Source organism: Fusarium phalaenopsidis, assembly GCF_050370095.1.
Source record: "Fusarium phalaenopsidis strain FUZ10S chromosome Unknown contig_32274, whole genome shotgun sequence".
In the NCBI taxonomy this organism is placed as follows: domain Eukaryota; kingdom Fungi; phylum Ascomycota; class Sordariomycetes; order Hypocreales; family Nectriaceae; genus Fusarium; species Fusarium phalaenopsidis.
In genome coordinates, this window is record NW_028145419.1 from 240541 (window position 1) to 254548 (window position 14008).

Below are 14008 nucleotides of genomic sequence, written 5' to 3' on the forward strand. Positions count from 1 at the left end.
GTGCATGTTAGCAGAGAAGGTGGCACACGATCCTACTCATAGCCAGTGAGGCGGTGATGTACGGCAGAATTGATCGACGATGGAGAAGGAAGGGTGCCTGAAGCTGATCTGCGCTTGTGGATACAGGGAGGGTCGTGAGGGCCAAGTAAGAGTTCAGGGGGTGTTGTGGCGAAGCAAAAATCCTTGTCAACGAGCTGAAAGGTGCAAAGATCCCATAGAGACACCCCACCGTGCCCACTTCATTACATTCAAGAGAAAGTCCGAATTTGCGCAGAACGTCGTGGAACTGGACAAGGAATACGATAGGTTCTCGGCGATATGGCTGCCGTAGACTAACACATGTGTCCCCTGCCGCTATGTAGCTACCTACGCCTGGACATCCTCAACCTCTTTGCGAACCCCACCGACCTTGGCGTCAAGCTGCATTTCCTGTGCATGTTGGTGCGGTATGACAGTGCGTCCACCTTTAGAAGACAAGACACCTCCAGTGACACCGCCCTTAACAAACAACAACGGAATATCTTCCAGCTCAATACCCTTCGTCTTGGGGTAGAAGTAGTACACTATTGGAAGGAAGCAGGCGTTGAGGACTGCGAAGATGATAAAGGTCTTCCATCCAATATTTTCTGCAGGGGTTAGTGAGATATATCATCAGTATGTTGTAGAACGTACCAAAGGCAATCGGCGTGGTTTCTACGACGGCAAAAACCGCCATCCAGTTCCAACCGGAGGCGATGGCTTGCATTCTGGCTCTAACCCGGGTAGTGTTGATCTTGGTGGGATAGAACCAAGGCACAGGCAACCATCCGACTCCAATAATGAGCTGAAAGAGAAAGATAAAGGCGGTGGCCCCATTTGCAGAGCCTGTAGATCCGAGAGAGAGCAGGATTGAGGCCATGACGAAACAGAAGCTAAGTCCCGCTGAACACGCCATGAGAAGTGTCCGTCGGCCATAGCGATCCATCCAGAAGAATGGAATGCAGCTGCCAATAAGTAGGTGATTTGCGAACATCCTCCGACAATGAGGGAAGTGTTTCGACTGAGTCCCATGCTACCTTGGAAGATTACGGGCGCATAGTAGTGGATCATGTTGCTGCCCGAGAACTGCTGTGCAAGCTGGATGGAGATGGCGATGAGCAGTCTCCGCAAGTTCTGGACCTCGCCGCAGGAGAAAAGTTCCTTGATGCTGAAGGGCCATCTTTTTGCTCTTCTTCCAAGCCACTGCGGATATCGGGCAAGGTTCGATTAACATCCGCATCATCATCGGGCTTATCGGGAATGGCCGCGATGATATGGCGAGCCTCTTCGTATTGCTCGTGCTGGACGAGCCATCGAGGGGATTCGGGAAGACCAATGACTTGAAAGATGAGCAAGATGGCAAATAAAGCTTGGAATGCAAGAGGGAATCTCCACTGAAGCGAGGACTCGGTGAAGCTAGTCCAATAGTCCATCCTGGGGAAACTCGAGTTAGCGACACCATACCATGTCCAAGCCACCGACGTGTACTCATCAGTAAGAAATCACAACTCCTAGAATCGTCACTGTGCCCTTTAGGGTCAACAGCGCACCTCGGATAGCAGCCGGTGAACATTCGCTCTGATAAACGGGAGCCGTCGAAGAGTTCATTCCGTTCCCAATCCCCGTGACGATGCGACCGACGATGAGTTGTGCAACCGCGTAAGATGAAGCCAAAACTGCAGCTCCAACAATCATGATACTACCGCCAGCGATCAACATGGCTCTGCGACCAAATCTCTTGCCGATAAAGTAGCATATGATCGACCCGACCACACAGCCAATGTTGTACAAAGCTGTGATATTGCCCTGCATATCGGCACCAGGGTGATTAAAGTCTCTTCCAAAACGATTTTCTGCTCCAATCAGCCCAACCATAACACCTTGGTCGAAACCGAGTAAGAGAAAAGCCTGGCATGATGCCAAGTTGATGGCCAGAACGAGTGTCTGACCTCGCAAATCGTGTTTCCACAGCGCCATATTGGGCAACGATTAGGAGTAATGATGGATGTGGTACATTGAAGGTCACACAGAAGCCTGGCCGCTTATAAAACTATAGTTGTCTGTCGATCATTTCGCCCTGACTTACACCGATGCCCGATCACCAAGGAGAGGAGAAAGGCTTAACCGAGGCCCTTGCAGCTCGGTTCAAGCTTCGACGAGAACCGAGAGGTATCTGTGGGTATGTAGAAATGGCTCTGGAGATAGTAAGTTATTCATCGGCGCCAGAGCTAAGATCTAGGGGTTACGATAGACACCTGTGCCTACCTAAGCTGATGATGAGTGGGCGCACATGAATATGGCGAAATCACCTAATAATCGTTGTACACACAGAACAGAATGTTTCTTCAGTACTCATAGACTAATGCTAGGTTCTGCCATGCCTACCTACATCTAATCAAAAATGATCCCGTCTTTAGTAAGCCAATGTTGCTTCCAGACCCCAACATACCTTGCACATTCTCCAGACACAAGATCATGATGTAGAGAGCTAGGGAAGAAGTGTGGGGATGCGGGGAATTCTAGGGTGTCTTGGGTTTATGGTAAGGGATCACACGATGATCTTTTGATTCGTCTCATTCTGTTGTTATGTTCGTGGGCTGCTATATGAAGCAATACAACACCTCACCAGGCCTGCTCCAATATGAGTTCCAAATGGAATTCAAGGCAGAAGCTATCACACAGCCTCTCTCTGACATCAAGGAGAGCAACGGCCAAAAAAGTCGTATCCTCGGTAAGTATACAAAAAGACGCATTCGGCAACTCAACATACCCCGAGCAATCGCTGATACTGTCGGCGATATGGGCGGAACACTAGGAGCCATTCTAGACATCCTACTCACAGCGTTCAACAACGCCCTCAAGCGCCAATTCACATCTCAAGAAGCTGTCACCGCAGCGATTTTCTCCGACGCCCTTGGCACAGCTTTGAGTCCCACAAGGTGTGTACTACAGCACGAGAAGGAGACCGTACGGTCATGGATGTTCTGATCCCATTTACGGACGGGTTTGTGCAGACGAGGAGCTTTAAAGCTGCAGTGTGAAAGGCGAAGGAGAGGGCAGAAGCTATATGTTTTCTGAAGTCGAAGCTGCGAAGAGCTCTGTATGTCGGTGAGGCGAGCGAGCAACAGGTGCCGGATCAGGGGGCTTGAGCTTTGTATGAGACGCTGGGTGGTGTGCAATTGGGTCTTGGTCTTGGGGGGACATCGAAATTAAGAGGAATTCTACACAGAAGTAAAAAAGCTTAACAAAGGTATTATAGTTCTTCTAAACTACAGCTCATCATGGTTTTTTACTCTATCCTGATTAAATACACTAACTCCATGACTTCCGCTTGTAAAGATAAAATTATCCAGTTGTTCTTCTGTCAGCATCTGAGTAAAGTTGCCTTGGAAAGATACGATCTCATTCGTGCCAGCGCGATACAACCTGATCGACGGATATGAGTCAATCTCAATCGGCACATCATTAGCATCGACGTTGATCACAGCTATAGAAACCTGCTTAGAAAGGCCCGACTTTGAGTATCTGGACCCAAGCTCATTCATCTTCCCATGAAGCCTATCCAAGCCTGTCAGTTATTATGTAGAGCGACTTTGGAGATTGGTGAACTTACTCTGTGCAGTATTGACACCATGGGACGTGGAACTCAACAAGGACATCTCGAGTCTTGTCATAGACGAACTCGTCAAAGTTGCTGCCAACCAAGGTGGTCAAGAAGGGCTGGGAAGCAGATGGTGTAGGTACTGGCTCGGATTTGATAGTCGGTGTTAATGTCCCTTTCAAGTATGCAGATATGTGCTTGGCAATCCTATTGGCATTGAATGCCGATGTCGACATAGGATACGCCCTTCCTTGAGGATCTGCAATAGCGAACCCACGCTTGACATCATTGCTTAGATGCATCTGCTTGCATCTCGCAGGGTAATCCGGTGCAAAGACTGTCAGAAATGTCATTTGATACTGATACTTTTTGGCAAGAGGAATCAAAGACTTGGTAAGCTCAACCCTTTCTTCACGTTTACTGAAGAAGATTTGAGCCAGTGGTTTTCCATCCTAAATCGGTTAGCGGGAATAATGTGTCAAGTAAGGATGACTTACTGCAATGGCTTGTTCATAAATTGCCGGATCATGTTCACGGATCAGAGGCGTAGTTGCGTTTTGCAAGAAAGTGTTAATATCGTCCACGTTGAAGGGTCCGCGGTAGTAGACAGGATCGTCTTCCTCCTGTGTATAAACAGCGATGGAAGGTTGCGTACTGTGTCCGTCTAAAGCATCAACAGAACCAAAGCTGTAATGCGCCCGCCACCGCTCAGCAACATTGTTAAAATTCTTGCGGTCTTGTTGACGGGCTGATGAGCCAAGAAATGCAACGACCTCCACTCGGGCTGAAGTTGCGAAATCAAGGTGACCCTTACTGGTCAGATCCGTGACTGGAGAGCCAGATTGTCTTTCGATATACTTGACAACTCTGCCATCATGGTCAGCAGTGCACAAGGAGATGCCAAGAAACCTACGAAGACGCGTCCAAAGCTTCCTTGTACGTAACCAAGTTGCCATCGCCTGTTGTATACTTCAACGTAGGGACGGTGAATACCTGTGCATCATCACAGGCAGACGGCTCCTCGTTGCAATTGACTGAGGCAATGGCTGTTTTGGTGAGTACTGAGGATGCACTGTCCAGCAACCCTTGTACTCGATCGCATTCCTTACAGCCGTCTGCTGTGAACAGAATGAGCGATTGTCTTGAGGATATCAAAACGTTGAACTCTGCTTTGCGAAGTTTGATGCATGTCGTTGGAGTGCAAAGAGCAGCAAGTAAGGGAAGGGCAAAGAGACGCATGGTGATGCGATGAACGGGTTTAGAAAGGGGGGTGAGAATTTGAAGCTTATCAGAAAGTAGGTTGAAAGCTTGAAGCATATATTCAAACAAGTGCCCATTCATGAAGCTTCTATATCATGATACGAATTGCCTATCTTGGTATACGAATTACCACGACTGGTCTGTCTAGCCATCTTATTTCAGTCAGATAAGAGACAACGCGTTGGTTTTTGCTGTCTCAGGTGACCGTGCGACTGAAGGTTAGCACAAACTATAAACTGCGCAATTTTCATCCCAAAGCTAGCTCATAACGGCAGGTATTGTAAACCGTTTCACAACTGTCGAACGGCTAGTGCCCCATTATTACACCGGGATCGGTTAACGGCACTAATGCCCACTTTTAGCACGTTCTGGAATGCGAATAGAACCGTTCATGGCTCCATCTGAAAGCTAAAAGCCTACAAGGGGTACGATTGCAGGGGCAGACCCTTAACATGTTAATTATCGCAAGATCCTAGGAAATTGATCACGCTTAGCTTTAAGGTTTGAACTTCATCTCGAGATCGCTACTTAGAGAGGACTAGACTTTGATAAGACAAAGTGGTAGAGTTTCGGTCTCTCCGTATTCGTTCCTGTATGATTAGTGTAAAAAGTACCCATAGCCATCGGCAAGGACCTTGCCACAAGGTAAAGTAGACGTGATGAATTTCATCAAAACTTGGAAGAAGAATAGAATGTGAATTCAATAGCTGGCTCGAGCTTACAAGACCCAACATACACACGGGGCTCCTTTATCCACCAATCACAATCCTTGCTTCCACAATGTTCTTAAAAGTTTCCCTCCTTGGAACCCCTGTGGCTTGTGGAGTTCAATGACATCCCCTTGTCGGTGATAACATGACCATCAGGACAAGGTATCCTGCCCCTGTCCGAATAGGCTTCCAGATATTCTAACATCGACAATCCAATCAAACACAATACTAAGACGAGTAATTTCAAAATATGGGCAGCGTCATTTTGAAGGAAGTGCCTTATCAGCGCTCTGGTACAAGCCGTAACCTCATTTTCGGCCAAATGTCATAGCAGTTGTCAGTCGCTAAAAGTCATATATCGATTGCGGAGTAACAGCTGGTGTGGTTTGTGATGGTAGCCTTGTTGCCCCCAAAATAGCTCATTGAGATATCGACTAGTCTTCATCTTCAGTCACCGCTAAGTGGATGGGCTTCATGGGGAAGGTGGTTGTGCACAAGCTCTCGGTAACCAGATTTATTACCAAGCTAAGTTTGGATCAAGAGCGGTAGCTAGGCCCAGTCTAGAGATTGGTATTGCTTCCTTGTACATGAGGAAGCTGTGATAATTACAGTTGGGGGAGATTTCCCGGTGCTATGGTTCCCAGCAGTATAAAAACAGTACTCACTTCCCACAGATAACTTAGAATCCGTACCCAAACATTCATTCCTCAATTACCTATCTGGTCTTCAACTGTCGATCATCATGAAGTTCTCCTCTACTTCCCTTGCAATTATTGCAAGCATTCCTCTGGCTCTCGCTCTGCCAGCTGAAGTTCAACCCTCTGTCGAAGAAGCAAAGCTGCCTGACGCGCTGGCCAAGGTCCATCAAGTCGACCCTGACCACTGGCTCCAGGCGGTCAAGGAAGAAGCTGCCAAGCAGGAAGCATTAGCCGCCAACGAAACCGACACCCTCGAGTCCAGAGCTAGTTGGATCTTCCAAGTCTATGGCATGTACACTGACCGCCTGGTCAACGTGGGTGATGTCGATACCTTCTACATGCTCTGGCAGCGCATGTACGACGTAAGCAACGACCGCGGAGGTCTCTCCGATGTCAGCCGTGGTGCTTGGAGCAAGTTTTGCAACGGTCCTTCCGCAGGCGCCGGCGTCAACACGAACTTTGTCCTTGATGGTCAATGGGGCGCTGTGGGCCGTGTGACTGGCTGGTCGATGCGAGATGCCTTGATTCGCTCCATGTGGAAGATGGCTGATGGACTTGGCCAGAAGAACGGCTACACTGTCTACAACAATTGCTACGGCTTTACCTGGCAGGAGTCCAAGCCGAACAAGGCCAACTCGGCCTGTGGCGGCAAGTCAAAGACCAAATGTCCGAAGAACGACGACTGCCCCTTGGAGGGTATGGAGTGCACTGGCATGAAATGGGGCACCTGGCTTCCTAGTATCATGCGCATGAACGTCTACAACCGCGACGGATCGCTCCGTGCCGATGCCTATCAAGCGCGAGTCTCCTCCGTGGCCCTTGGTTCTGGCGGCTGTGGAAAGGCAGGGACTATTGCTGCCATGGTTGCTGACTTCATCCCGATTGCTGGTCCCTACTTTGCTACTGGTCTTCGTATCAACTGTCTGTTTCAGTAGACTCTAAGTACAAGAGTCAGATTAGAATGGATGCAACGGTGAGGGTGATGCTAGCTGAGATGGAACTGGGTCTTAGTCGTGGAGAGATTTCGAGGTAGAAAGGATACTGTACAGCCTCGATAAATCAAATTCATGACACATACAGTTAGCCGATTTGAAAGCGTAAATCATATCCGCCATTCCCATAAATCACATCCAGCCGGCTCATACCGTACTTAATTAAATGCAATGGGGTAGGAGGCACGGGTAAGAACCAGATTTCTTGTAGAAGAATCTCGCGCTTGCTCTATCCACCTAATCTCCGTCCTGATGGCCTGCCTCCAAAGTTATCCTGCCTCCAAAGCTGTTCTCCAAGTGAAAATGCTAAATTCTGAAAGGAATTAGAGGAAATCCAACAATCCTACCATGATCAAGAGTTGCCCAAGATAATAAAGTGCCCAAACAGTATGCTCCATCCAAGCTCGATGTCGTGAAATGGGAGGAAGTAGAAATCTCTCAATGGCCAGCAGAGTATCCGAAAAAGTAAACATGATTGCACCAAAGATCAAACGACTACCATCCATCGTCAGTGCCGCGAGAACCATGGCGCAAATTGCCATGGAGTAAACGAGAATCGGAATTTGGAGCCCATCTCTTTTCACTCTATGGGTAGGCAGCAGTTTTGTAAGCATGCCAGCAGCAAGCGCGATCATGAGAGAGGCAGAAAAGACCCTCCAATTTTCAGTCAAAAGGGCTTCTATGCCACCACCACTTTGAACGAATAGGGCGATGTAGAAGAGGTGTGCAATCAAAAAGCTTCCCAGGCCGCAAAGGAACGCTTCAGCTCCTTCCCAGGCGAGAAAGCTGTCCCCAATGGCGCCAAAGGACTGAGCTGCGACAAGGAAAAGAGGAGCGTGAAGAGTGATGCTCAGGATGGATAATATTCCGATTGCAGATGTCTTTTTGATCATGCGTGAGACGCTGGGCGGTGTGCGGTTATTGAGGCCATAGCTCACGGCTGCCGTGAGGGAGAGGACGAGCAAGGTATGGTGTAATAATGTCATGATGTTGTACACAGTTTTCGTAAAAATGACGCGAAAGAGGAGAGAGTTGAAGAGAAATGAAAGGCCGTCAAGGCGAATGCTGTTGAAATTGATGTCAGATCTCCAACAGGCGCGACAAGGCTTGATATTTTTCACACGTGATCTCCTGTTGCCTCGGTTCCGAGATAGGTAGGTAGATACAAGGCCAGGGTAGGTCGTCAATTGGCCGCTGGTAAGCGCCCAGATCAACTGGATGAGATGAGGTGGAAATTGCAAAGGCAGCTCAATATTTGATACGATCAACTTTAATTAAAAAGGATAACCTGATTCTGTCACGGTGACTGCAGCCTTGGCGGTTCAGCCACCAACACTGACAATATTAGAATGGTTCAGTATCCGAAACAAATCCAGTGCCACCAAGAGTATAACTTCCAACTCGCTAGCAACAATAAATCAACAAAATCATGATTCATTAGGCATCAACCTTCTCAATCTTGCCAGTCTTGACATCGTAGATGTAGCCAGTGATGGGGACATCCAACACCAAAGGGCTCTTCTTGAAGAACGCAATGTCGTCCCGAACACTTTGCTTGAGATCCCCAAATGGAAGGAACGCAATGTGATCGACATCCTCATTCAGGTCTTTTCGGACCTTGGCCTTGATGTCGAGGTCGGAAAAGGTGAGCATGCCACAGTCGGTCTGTTTCGTCAGCACCGTTCGGCACAACGAGATGGTTGATGCACTCACATGATGAACAATGACAATTTCTCGAGTGCCGAGCAGCTGTTGGGAGATGATGACTGATCGCAACGCGTCGGTTGCACGACCGCCTGCATTGCGGATCACATGGGCAGATCCCAACTCGATGCCGAGGACCTGGGCTGGATCGAGTCGTGCATCCATGCATGCGACAATTGCAACGTGCCTATGGCCAGTTAGACTTGATGCATGCATGATGAGTGCAACCGGGGACTGTACCGAGAGGGCGGGAGAGCCAGGTCTCCCTTGTCAAAAGCCGCAGCATACTGCGCATTGGCAGCTTCGAATTCGGGAACGATAGAAGACATGGTAAAAGCCAAAATAGGATCTCAAGTCAGGGATAATTGCCCATCAAGGTGTTTATCGCGACCGAGAAGGGTTTATATGTCCTCGTTTCAGCCCATTTCTGGGCATTTCGCAATCGCCATGCGCGGGGTTTCTGTCGCAATCGTCCATTTCTCGCTTGTTTGACTTTAATGGGAACATGGTGTCTTGACTGGGCCAATGAACGAATCTGTGAACCCCTCACCTTGGCGACGTGCCTCGGGCAGATTGGGTTAGCCGGCGTTGATCTTGTCAGTCTTGATAGTGATAATTCCAATTAATCGAGGACTGAGTGACGGGTTTGTGTCTTGATAAGGTGTGCTCTAATCACGCGCAGTCCGGGAGTTGTTGCGCATTATCTGAGACTGACCTCTTTACTATTAACATTCCGAGTATCTCTTCCGTGCGTATCCATGAAATTAGCACTGGCCTCGACGAAAGCCATCAATCTCTTTGTGTAGAGAGCAATATGTTGAACTGATAGGACCATCATGACATCTAGGTACTCAGCTTGTCGCCGTTTATTAAAAGACGAGCTAGGACATGAAACTTTCCCTAACATCAAAGACCAACGACAAGCGCACATTCCCTACGTGTTGAAGGCAAGTGAAAGAGACTGACAAAGTCCACATGTGATGATAGAGAAACGCACTGATATCTACGATTATGCATGAATGTGAGCCTAAACTAACTACATACCTGGCCAAGGTAATTCTTGGGTAGCCATCGAGGGGAAATGCGAGATGTATTAAAAATAAACGATGTTATGAAGCAGAATACTTGACGTGACATATTAAGACTTCAAAAAAGAAGGAAAAAAAGAAAGGGAAAACCCCGAAGTTAATGTTCTGTTCGAATAGCTCGGGCGTTGCCGCGACAAGGTGAATGGAGATTTCCTCCAGGTCAAAGACGGCACTCCCCAAGGACCATCCTCCGTCTTAGGAGCCTTCTACACACGTTTATCCCAAAACTGGGTGAAAGACATGACAGAACTTGGGCGGGAACAGTGTTGGTTGACAAACAACGACGTTCCAAGCAAGCCAATTCTGCCCATCACACATCTTCCTGAACCGGCGGTTTACCCTGGAACCAACATTGAAAAGGCCTCAGCCGCGGTGTCTCAGGAGCAAGCGAATCAAAGGAAGTCGCGAATTGATAGTCTGAACTCTGAGCTCACCTGACACGGTCTAGCCTTGTAGCTAGTGGCGTGGACCAGGGGTTCACAAATCGATATTCGGGCGGGGGCGGATTCTAGACTCGTGAGAGCCTTGGCACACGATCAATTCGCTGCACCTGAATGCTGGTCTGAAACACTGTAACTCCGTATTTTGAGCAATCAGTTGTCTTTCTGTGTCATGGAATCGCCACAGGTCGGCATCCACAAGCATTAAAGGTGAGCTTGTCCAAGCCGCTTCTATCCCGTCTCCGTCGGACACGGGAAATGCAGGCTCGCATTCACCAATCTTCAGCACCCTCTACAGATAGGTGCCTGCCAATTAATCCATTTCCCTCACCCCTACGGAGTAGTGCACTGCTTTGCCGCCAAGGCTGACTTTACAGGCGTTCTTCACAGTTGATGGTGGGCGGCCAGCCAATAGATCGAAGCATCTGGACGCATGCCAGACACCGGCTAGCTTCTTTAGTTGGAGGCTTGCGACACGTTTGGTGGCTTGGGGCTGAAGCCTTCAGCCCCCCCGAACGACTCACGCGGCATTCAGGGGTGTTTAAGAACGGAGATGCATCTGGTTCTTGGCTCTTGAGATTTTGGCTTCTTCAACTTGGCGTGCATCATGGCTTGGAATTCTTACGGCTCGTATACCCAGGCCGCTCAAGGGCCGGAAGACGCCTATGGTGATCTGAGCTACGACGCTTATCGAGAACCAGAGACGGATAGCTCAAGTAAGCCAGTTTTCTCTCACACTCTATCTTAACAAGGTGAATAAGGAGACTAATAGTATCAGTCAATCTTGATAGTCGCCCGACCAGATTCTCCCGGGAGGGCATGGACCCATGGGACTCCCTTCACCCCGTCCCTTCCTTGATTGCCTCAAACCAGACTTGGGCCAGCCAAGATAACAGCCGGGAGGAACAAGAGGAGATTAGCAACCTCAGATGTACGTCTACCCTGATCTTCGCTTTATTAGATGCTCACAGTATCCAGACACGGCGGTTGTAGACGATGCCAACGACTTTACACTTAAGAACGGCTACGATCTGCATGCAAGAAGCCGGAACAGACACACTGAGCTCATGGTTGGCATCACATACTACAACGAAGAAAAATCCCTGTTATGTCGAAGCCTGCACAGCATAATTACGGCCTGTCGCATCATTCAAACTCGCAAACGCCATCACTTTTGGAACAAGGCTGGACCCGCTTGGCAAAAGCTCGTTGTCTGCATCACCATTGATGGGCTCAGAGCTGCCGATCGCGGGGCCTTGGATGTGCTTGCTGCTATCGGAGTTTACCGACGTGGTTTGCTGCGAGAGACTGTCAACGATAAGCCCGTTCGCGCACATGTGGTAAGTGAAAAGTGCTCATGTTAAGTTCAGGAAGCTAACGAGCTAGTTCGAATACACCACCGAACTCTCTGTGACCGAAGATCTCAAGATTGGAGGACTGAAGGACTCACAGTTCGCCAACTTGACGGATCCCTCCCCTGGTCCTGTTCAGTTCATCCTAATCATCAAGAACGAAAACTATGGAAAGCTCAACTCCTACCGATGGCTATACAACTCAGTGTCTAGAATCTTGAACCCGGAGGTCGTTGTCCACCTCGACACAGGTACCAAGATCGAACCTGACGGGTTAATGGCAGTCTGGAACAAGTTCAACAACGACAAGGATCTCGGCGGGGTGTGTGGTGAATTGAAGGCTTCTACTGGCAAGACTTGGACCAACATCCTGAACCCCTTGGTCGCGGCTCAACACTTTGAGTATAAAATCGGGTTCCAGCTTGATAGGACGTTCGAGTCAGCTACAGGATACTTGGCTCTACTACCAGGAGCCTTTTCTGCCTGGAGGTAGGTAACCAGTCTGACAAGCAAACCCCTCCTGCTAACACCTCATGCTAACACCTTATAGATTCCGAGGACAGATGGGAAAGCCTCTCGAAGACACTCTTCTCGGAGACCCAACCGTAATGCAGACAAGGAGCTCTCAGAGGCCGTGGAATCTTAACAGATACTTGGCCGACGATCGTGTCATTTGCTTCCAGGTCGTCAGCAAAGCTGGTCAAAAATGGCATCTTGAGTACGACAGTTCGATCGTTGCCAGAACGGACATCCCTACGAGCGTAGTGGACTTCATCAACCAACGCAGAAGGTGGTTGAATGGCGCGTTTTTCTCAACCATCTATGTCGTTACACACTGGAGTCGTATGTATCACTCTGGGCACAACATCTTGAGACTGGCGGCTTTTCATCTACAGCTGTTCCACAATATCCTCGCTCTCATCCTTGCCTGGTTCTCCCTAGCGGCGTTTCTGCTTACAACCTTTACCATCAACGATATCGCAGGCGACCCCCCAGAAGGTAAGCAAATTAGCGGATTCCCCTTCGGCAATGCTACTCCAACTGTCAATGCCGTCCTCCAGATCGTCTACCTGGCCATGATTCTGTTTCAGTTTATCTTGGCCTTGGGGAGTCGACCGAAGAATCATGTCGTTGGATATTCAGTGTCGTTTCTCATGTTTGGCTTTATCCAAGTCTACATGATGATGAACCTGATATATCTCACAAAACGGCTGGTCGATTTCCGTCTGGAGAATGATAACGGTAGTAACTATGCCTATATCAATGAATACTTTACAGACCTGGGACCTGCGACCATTATCACAGCTGGCATTTCGATATTCGGGGTCTATATCGCCGTTGGATTCTTGGCATTGGATCCATGGCACCTCTTCACGTCATACGCCCAGTTCCTGTTTGTCTCATCTTCCTACGTCAACATCCTCAACATCTTTGCTTTCAGCAACGTCCACGACGTCTCCTGGGGCCACAAAAGCAAGCGGCAAGAGCTTCCGACACATGAACCTTCCCGGAATTACCTGCTGCTAGCCGAAACGCGAAATCGTGTTTCTGGAGCCAACGACACAAGCTTTCATGAGGACATTCACATCATCGACGCCGAGTATGAAAAGATTGTTATTCAGGCCTTAACCCCAGACCCAGTGGTGAAGAAGGAGAAAGGGCCTAACCGAAACGACTCGCTACTGGAGTTCCGAACAATCCTCCTCGCGAGCTACATCTTTTCCAACTTTTTCCTCTGTCTCATCATCCTCAACGACAGCCTGAAGCCTCTGTCGTTTCTTGGCTCAAGCTACTGGCACAAGATTAGGTTCTTTCAGTTTTGGCTTTGGGCTAATTCGGTTAGCTTCCTGCTCCGTTTCGCGGGAAGCTTCTATTACTACGTCATCCGGTATCGCAACAAGTTGTTTTGGCGGCGCTATTAAGGGCTGAGGAATTATGATTTCTGTTCAATCGGCGGTTATCCAATGGCTTCCAAGGGAACTGAGTTGAGGTCTCAAGGAGCGAGGAAATTAGAGGTTCTGGGATGGGAATACCCAAGCGAGCGTAAATAGTGATGCCTTGAAATGGCTTTTGGACTTTTTTTACTCGAACCAGAATATAGAATCTTATGAGTCACTTTGTTCTTTCTGTTGCACAGTACTTGCA

At 48.7% G+C, this 14008-nt stretch overlaps 5 protein-coding genes across 5 annotated transcripts; 2 read left to right on the forward strand and 3 right to left on the reverse strand.

Moving 5' to 3' along the window:
- Window positions 1-366: 366 nt before the first annotated feature.
- On the reverse strand, window positions 367-1995 carry LRP88_00184 (uncharacterized protein; the record flags this gene model as incomplete). The annotated part of the gene is made up of 3 exons (XM_083236901.1): window positions 367-626; window positions 1223-1357; window positions 1569-1995. 3 exons carry the CDS (start codon window positions 1993-1995, stop codon window positions 367-369), a joined length of 822 nt encoding a protein of 273 aa, XP_083107270.1.
- A 4336-nt stretch (window positions 1996-6331) lies between these two features.
- LRP88_00185 (uncharacterized protein) lies at window positions 6332-7222 on the forward strand (the record flags this gene model as incomplete). Its single annotated transcript, XM_083236902.1, has 1 exon — window positions 6332-7222. One exon carries the CDS (start codon window positions 6332-6334, stop codon window positions 7220-7222), a length of 891 nt encoding a protein of 296 aa, XP_083107271.1.
- Window positions 7223-7602: 380 nt separating this feature from the next.
- Window positions 7603-8265, reverse strand: LRP88_00186 (YhhN-like protein; the record flags this gene model as incomplete). The annotated part of the gene is made up of 1 exon (XM_083236903.1): window positions 7603-8265. One exon carries the CDS (start codon window positions 8263-8265, stop codon window positions 7603-7605), a length of 663 nt encoding a protein of 220 aa, XP_083107272.1.
- A 451-nt stretch (window positions 8266-8716) lies between these two features.
- On the reverse strand, window positions 8717-9312 carry LRP88_00187 (carbonic anhydrase; the record flags this gene model as incomplete). Its single annotated transcript, XM_083236904.1, has 3 exons — window positions 8717-8944; window positions 8993-9170; window positions 9224-9312. The coding sequence occupies 3 exons, from the start codon at window positions 9310-9312 to the stop codon at window positions 8717-8719; spliced, it is 495 nt and encodes a 164-aa protein (XP_083107273.1).
- Window positions 9313-11330: 2018 nt separating this feature from the next.
- LRP88_00188 (uncharacterized protein) lies at window positions 11331-13785 on the forward strand (the record flags this gene model as incomplete). Its single annotated transcript, XM_083236905.1, has 4 exons — window positions 11331-11442; window positions 11490-11848; window positions 11898-12352; window positions 12414-13785. The coding sequence occupies 4 exons, from the start codon at window positions 11331-11333 to the stop codon at window positions 13783-13785; spliced, it is 2298 nt and encodes a 765-aa protein (XP_083107274.1).
- Window positions 13786-14008: the final 223 nt, after the last annotated feature.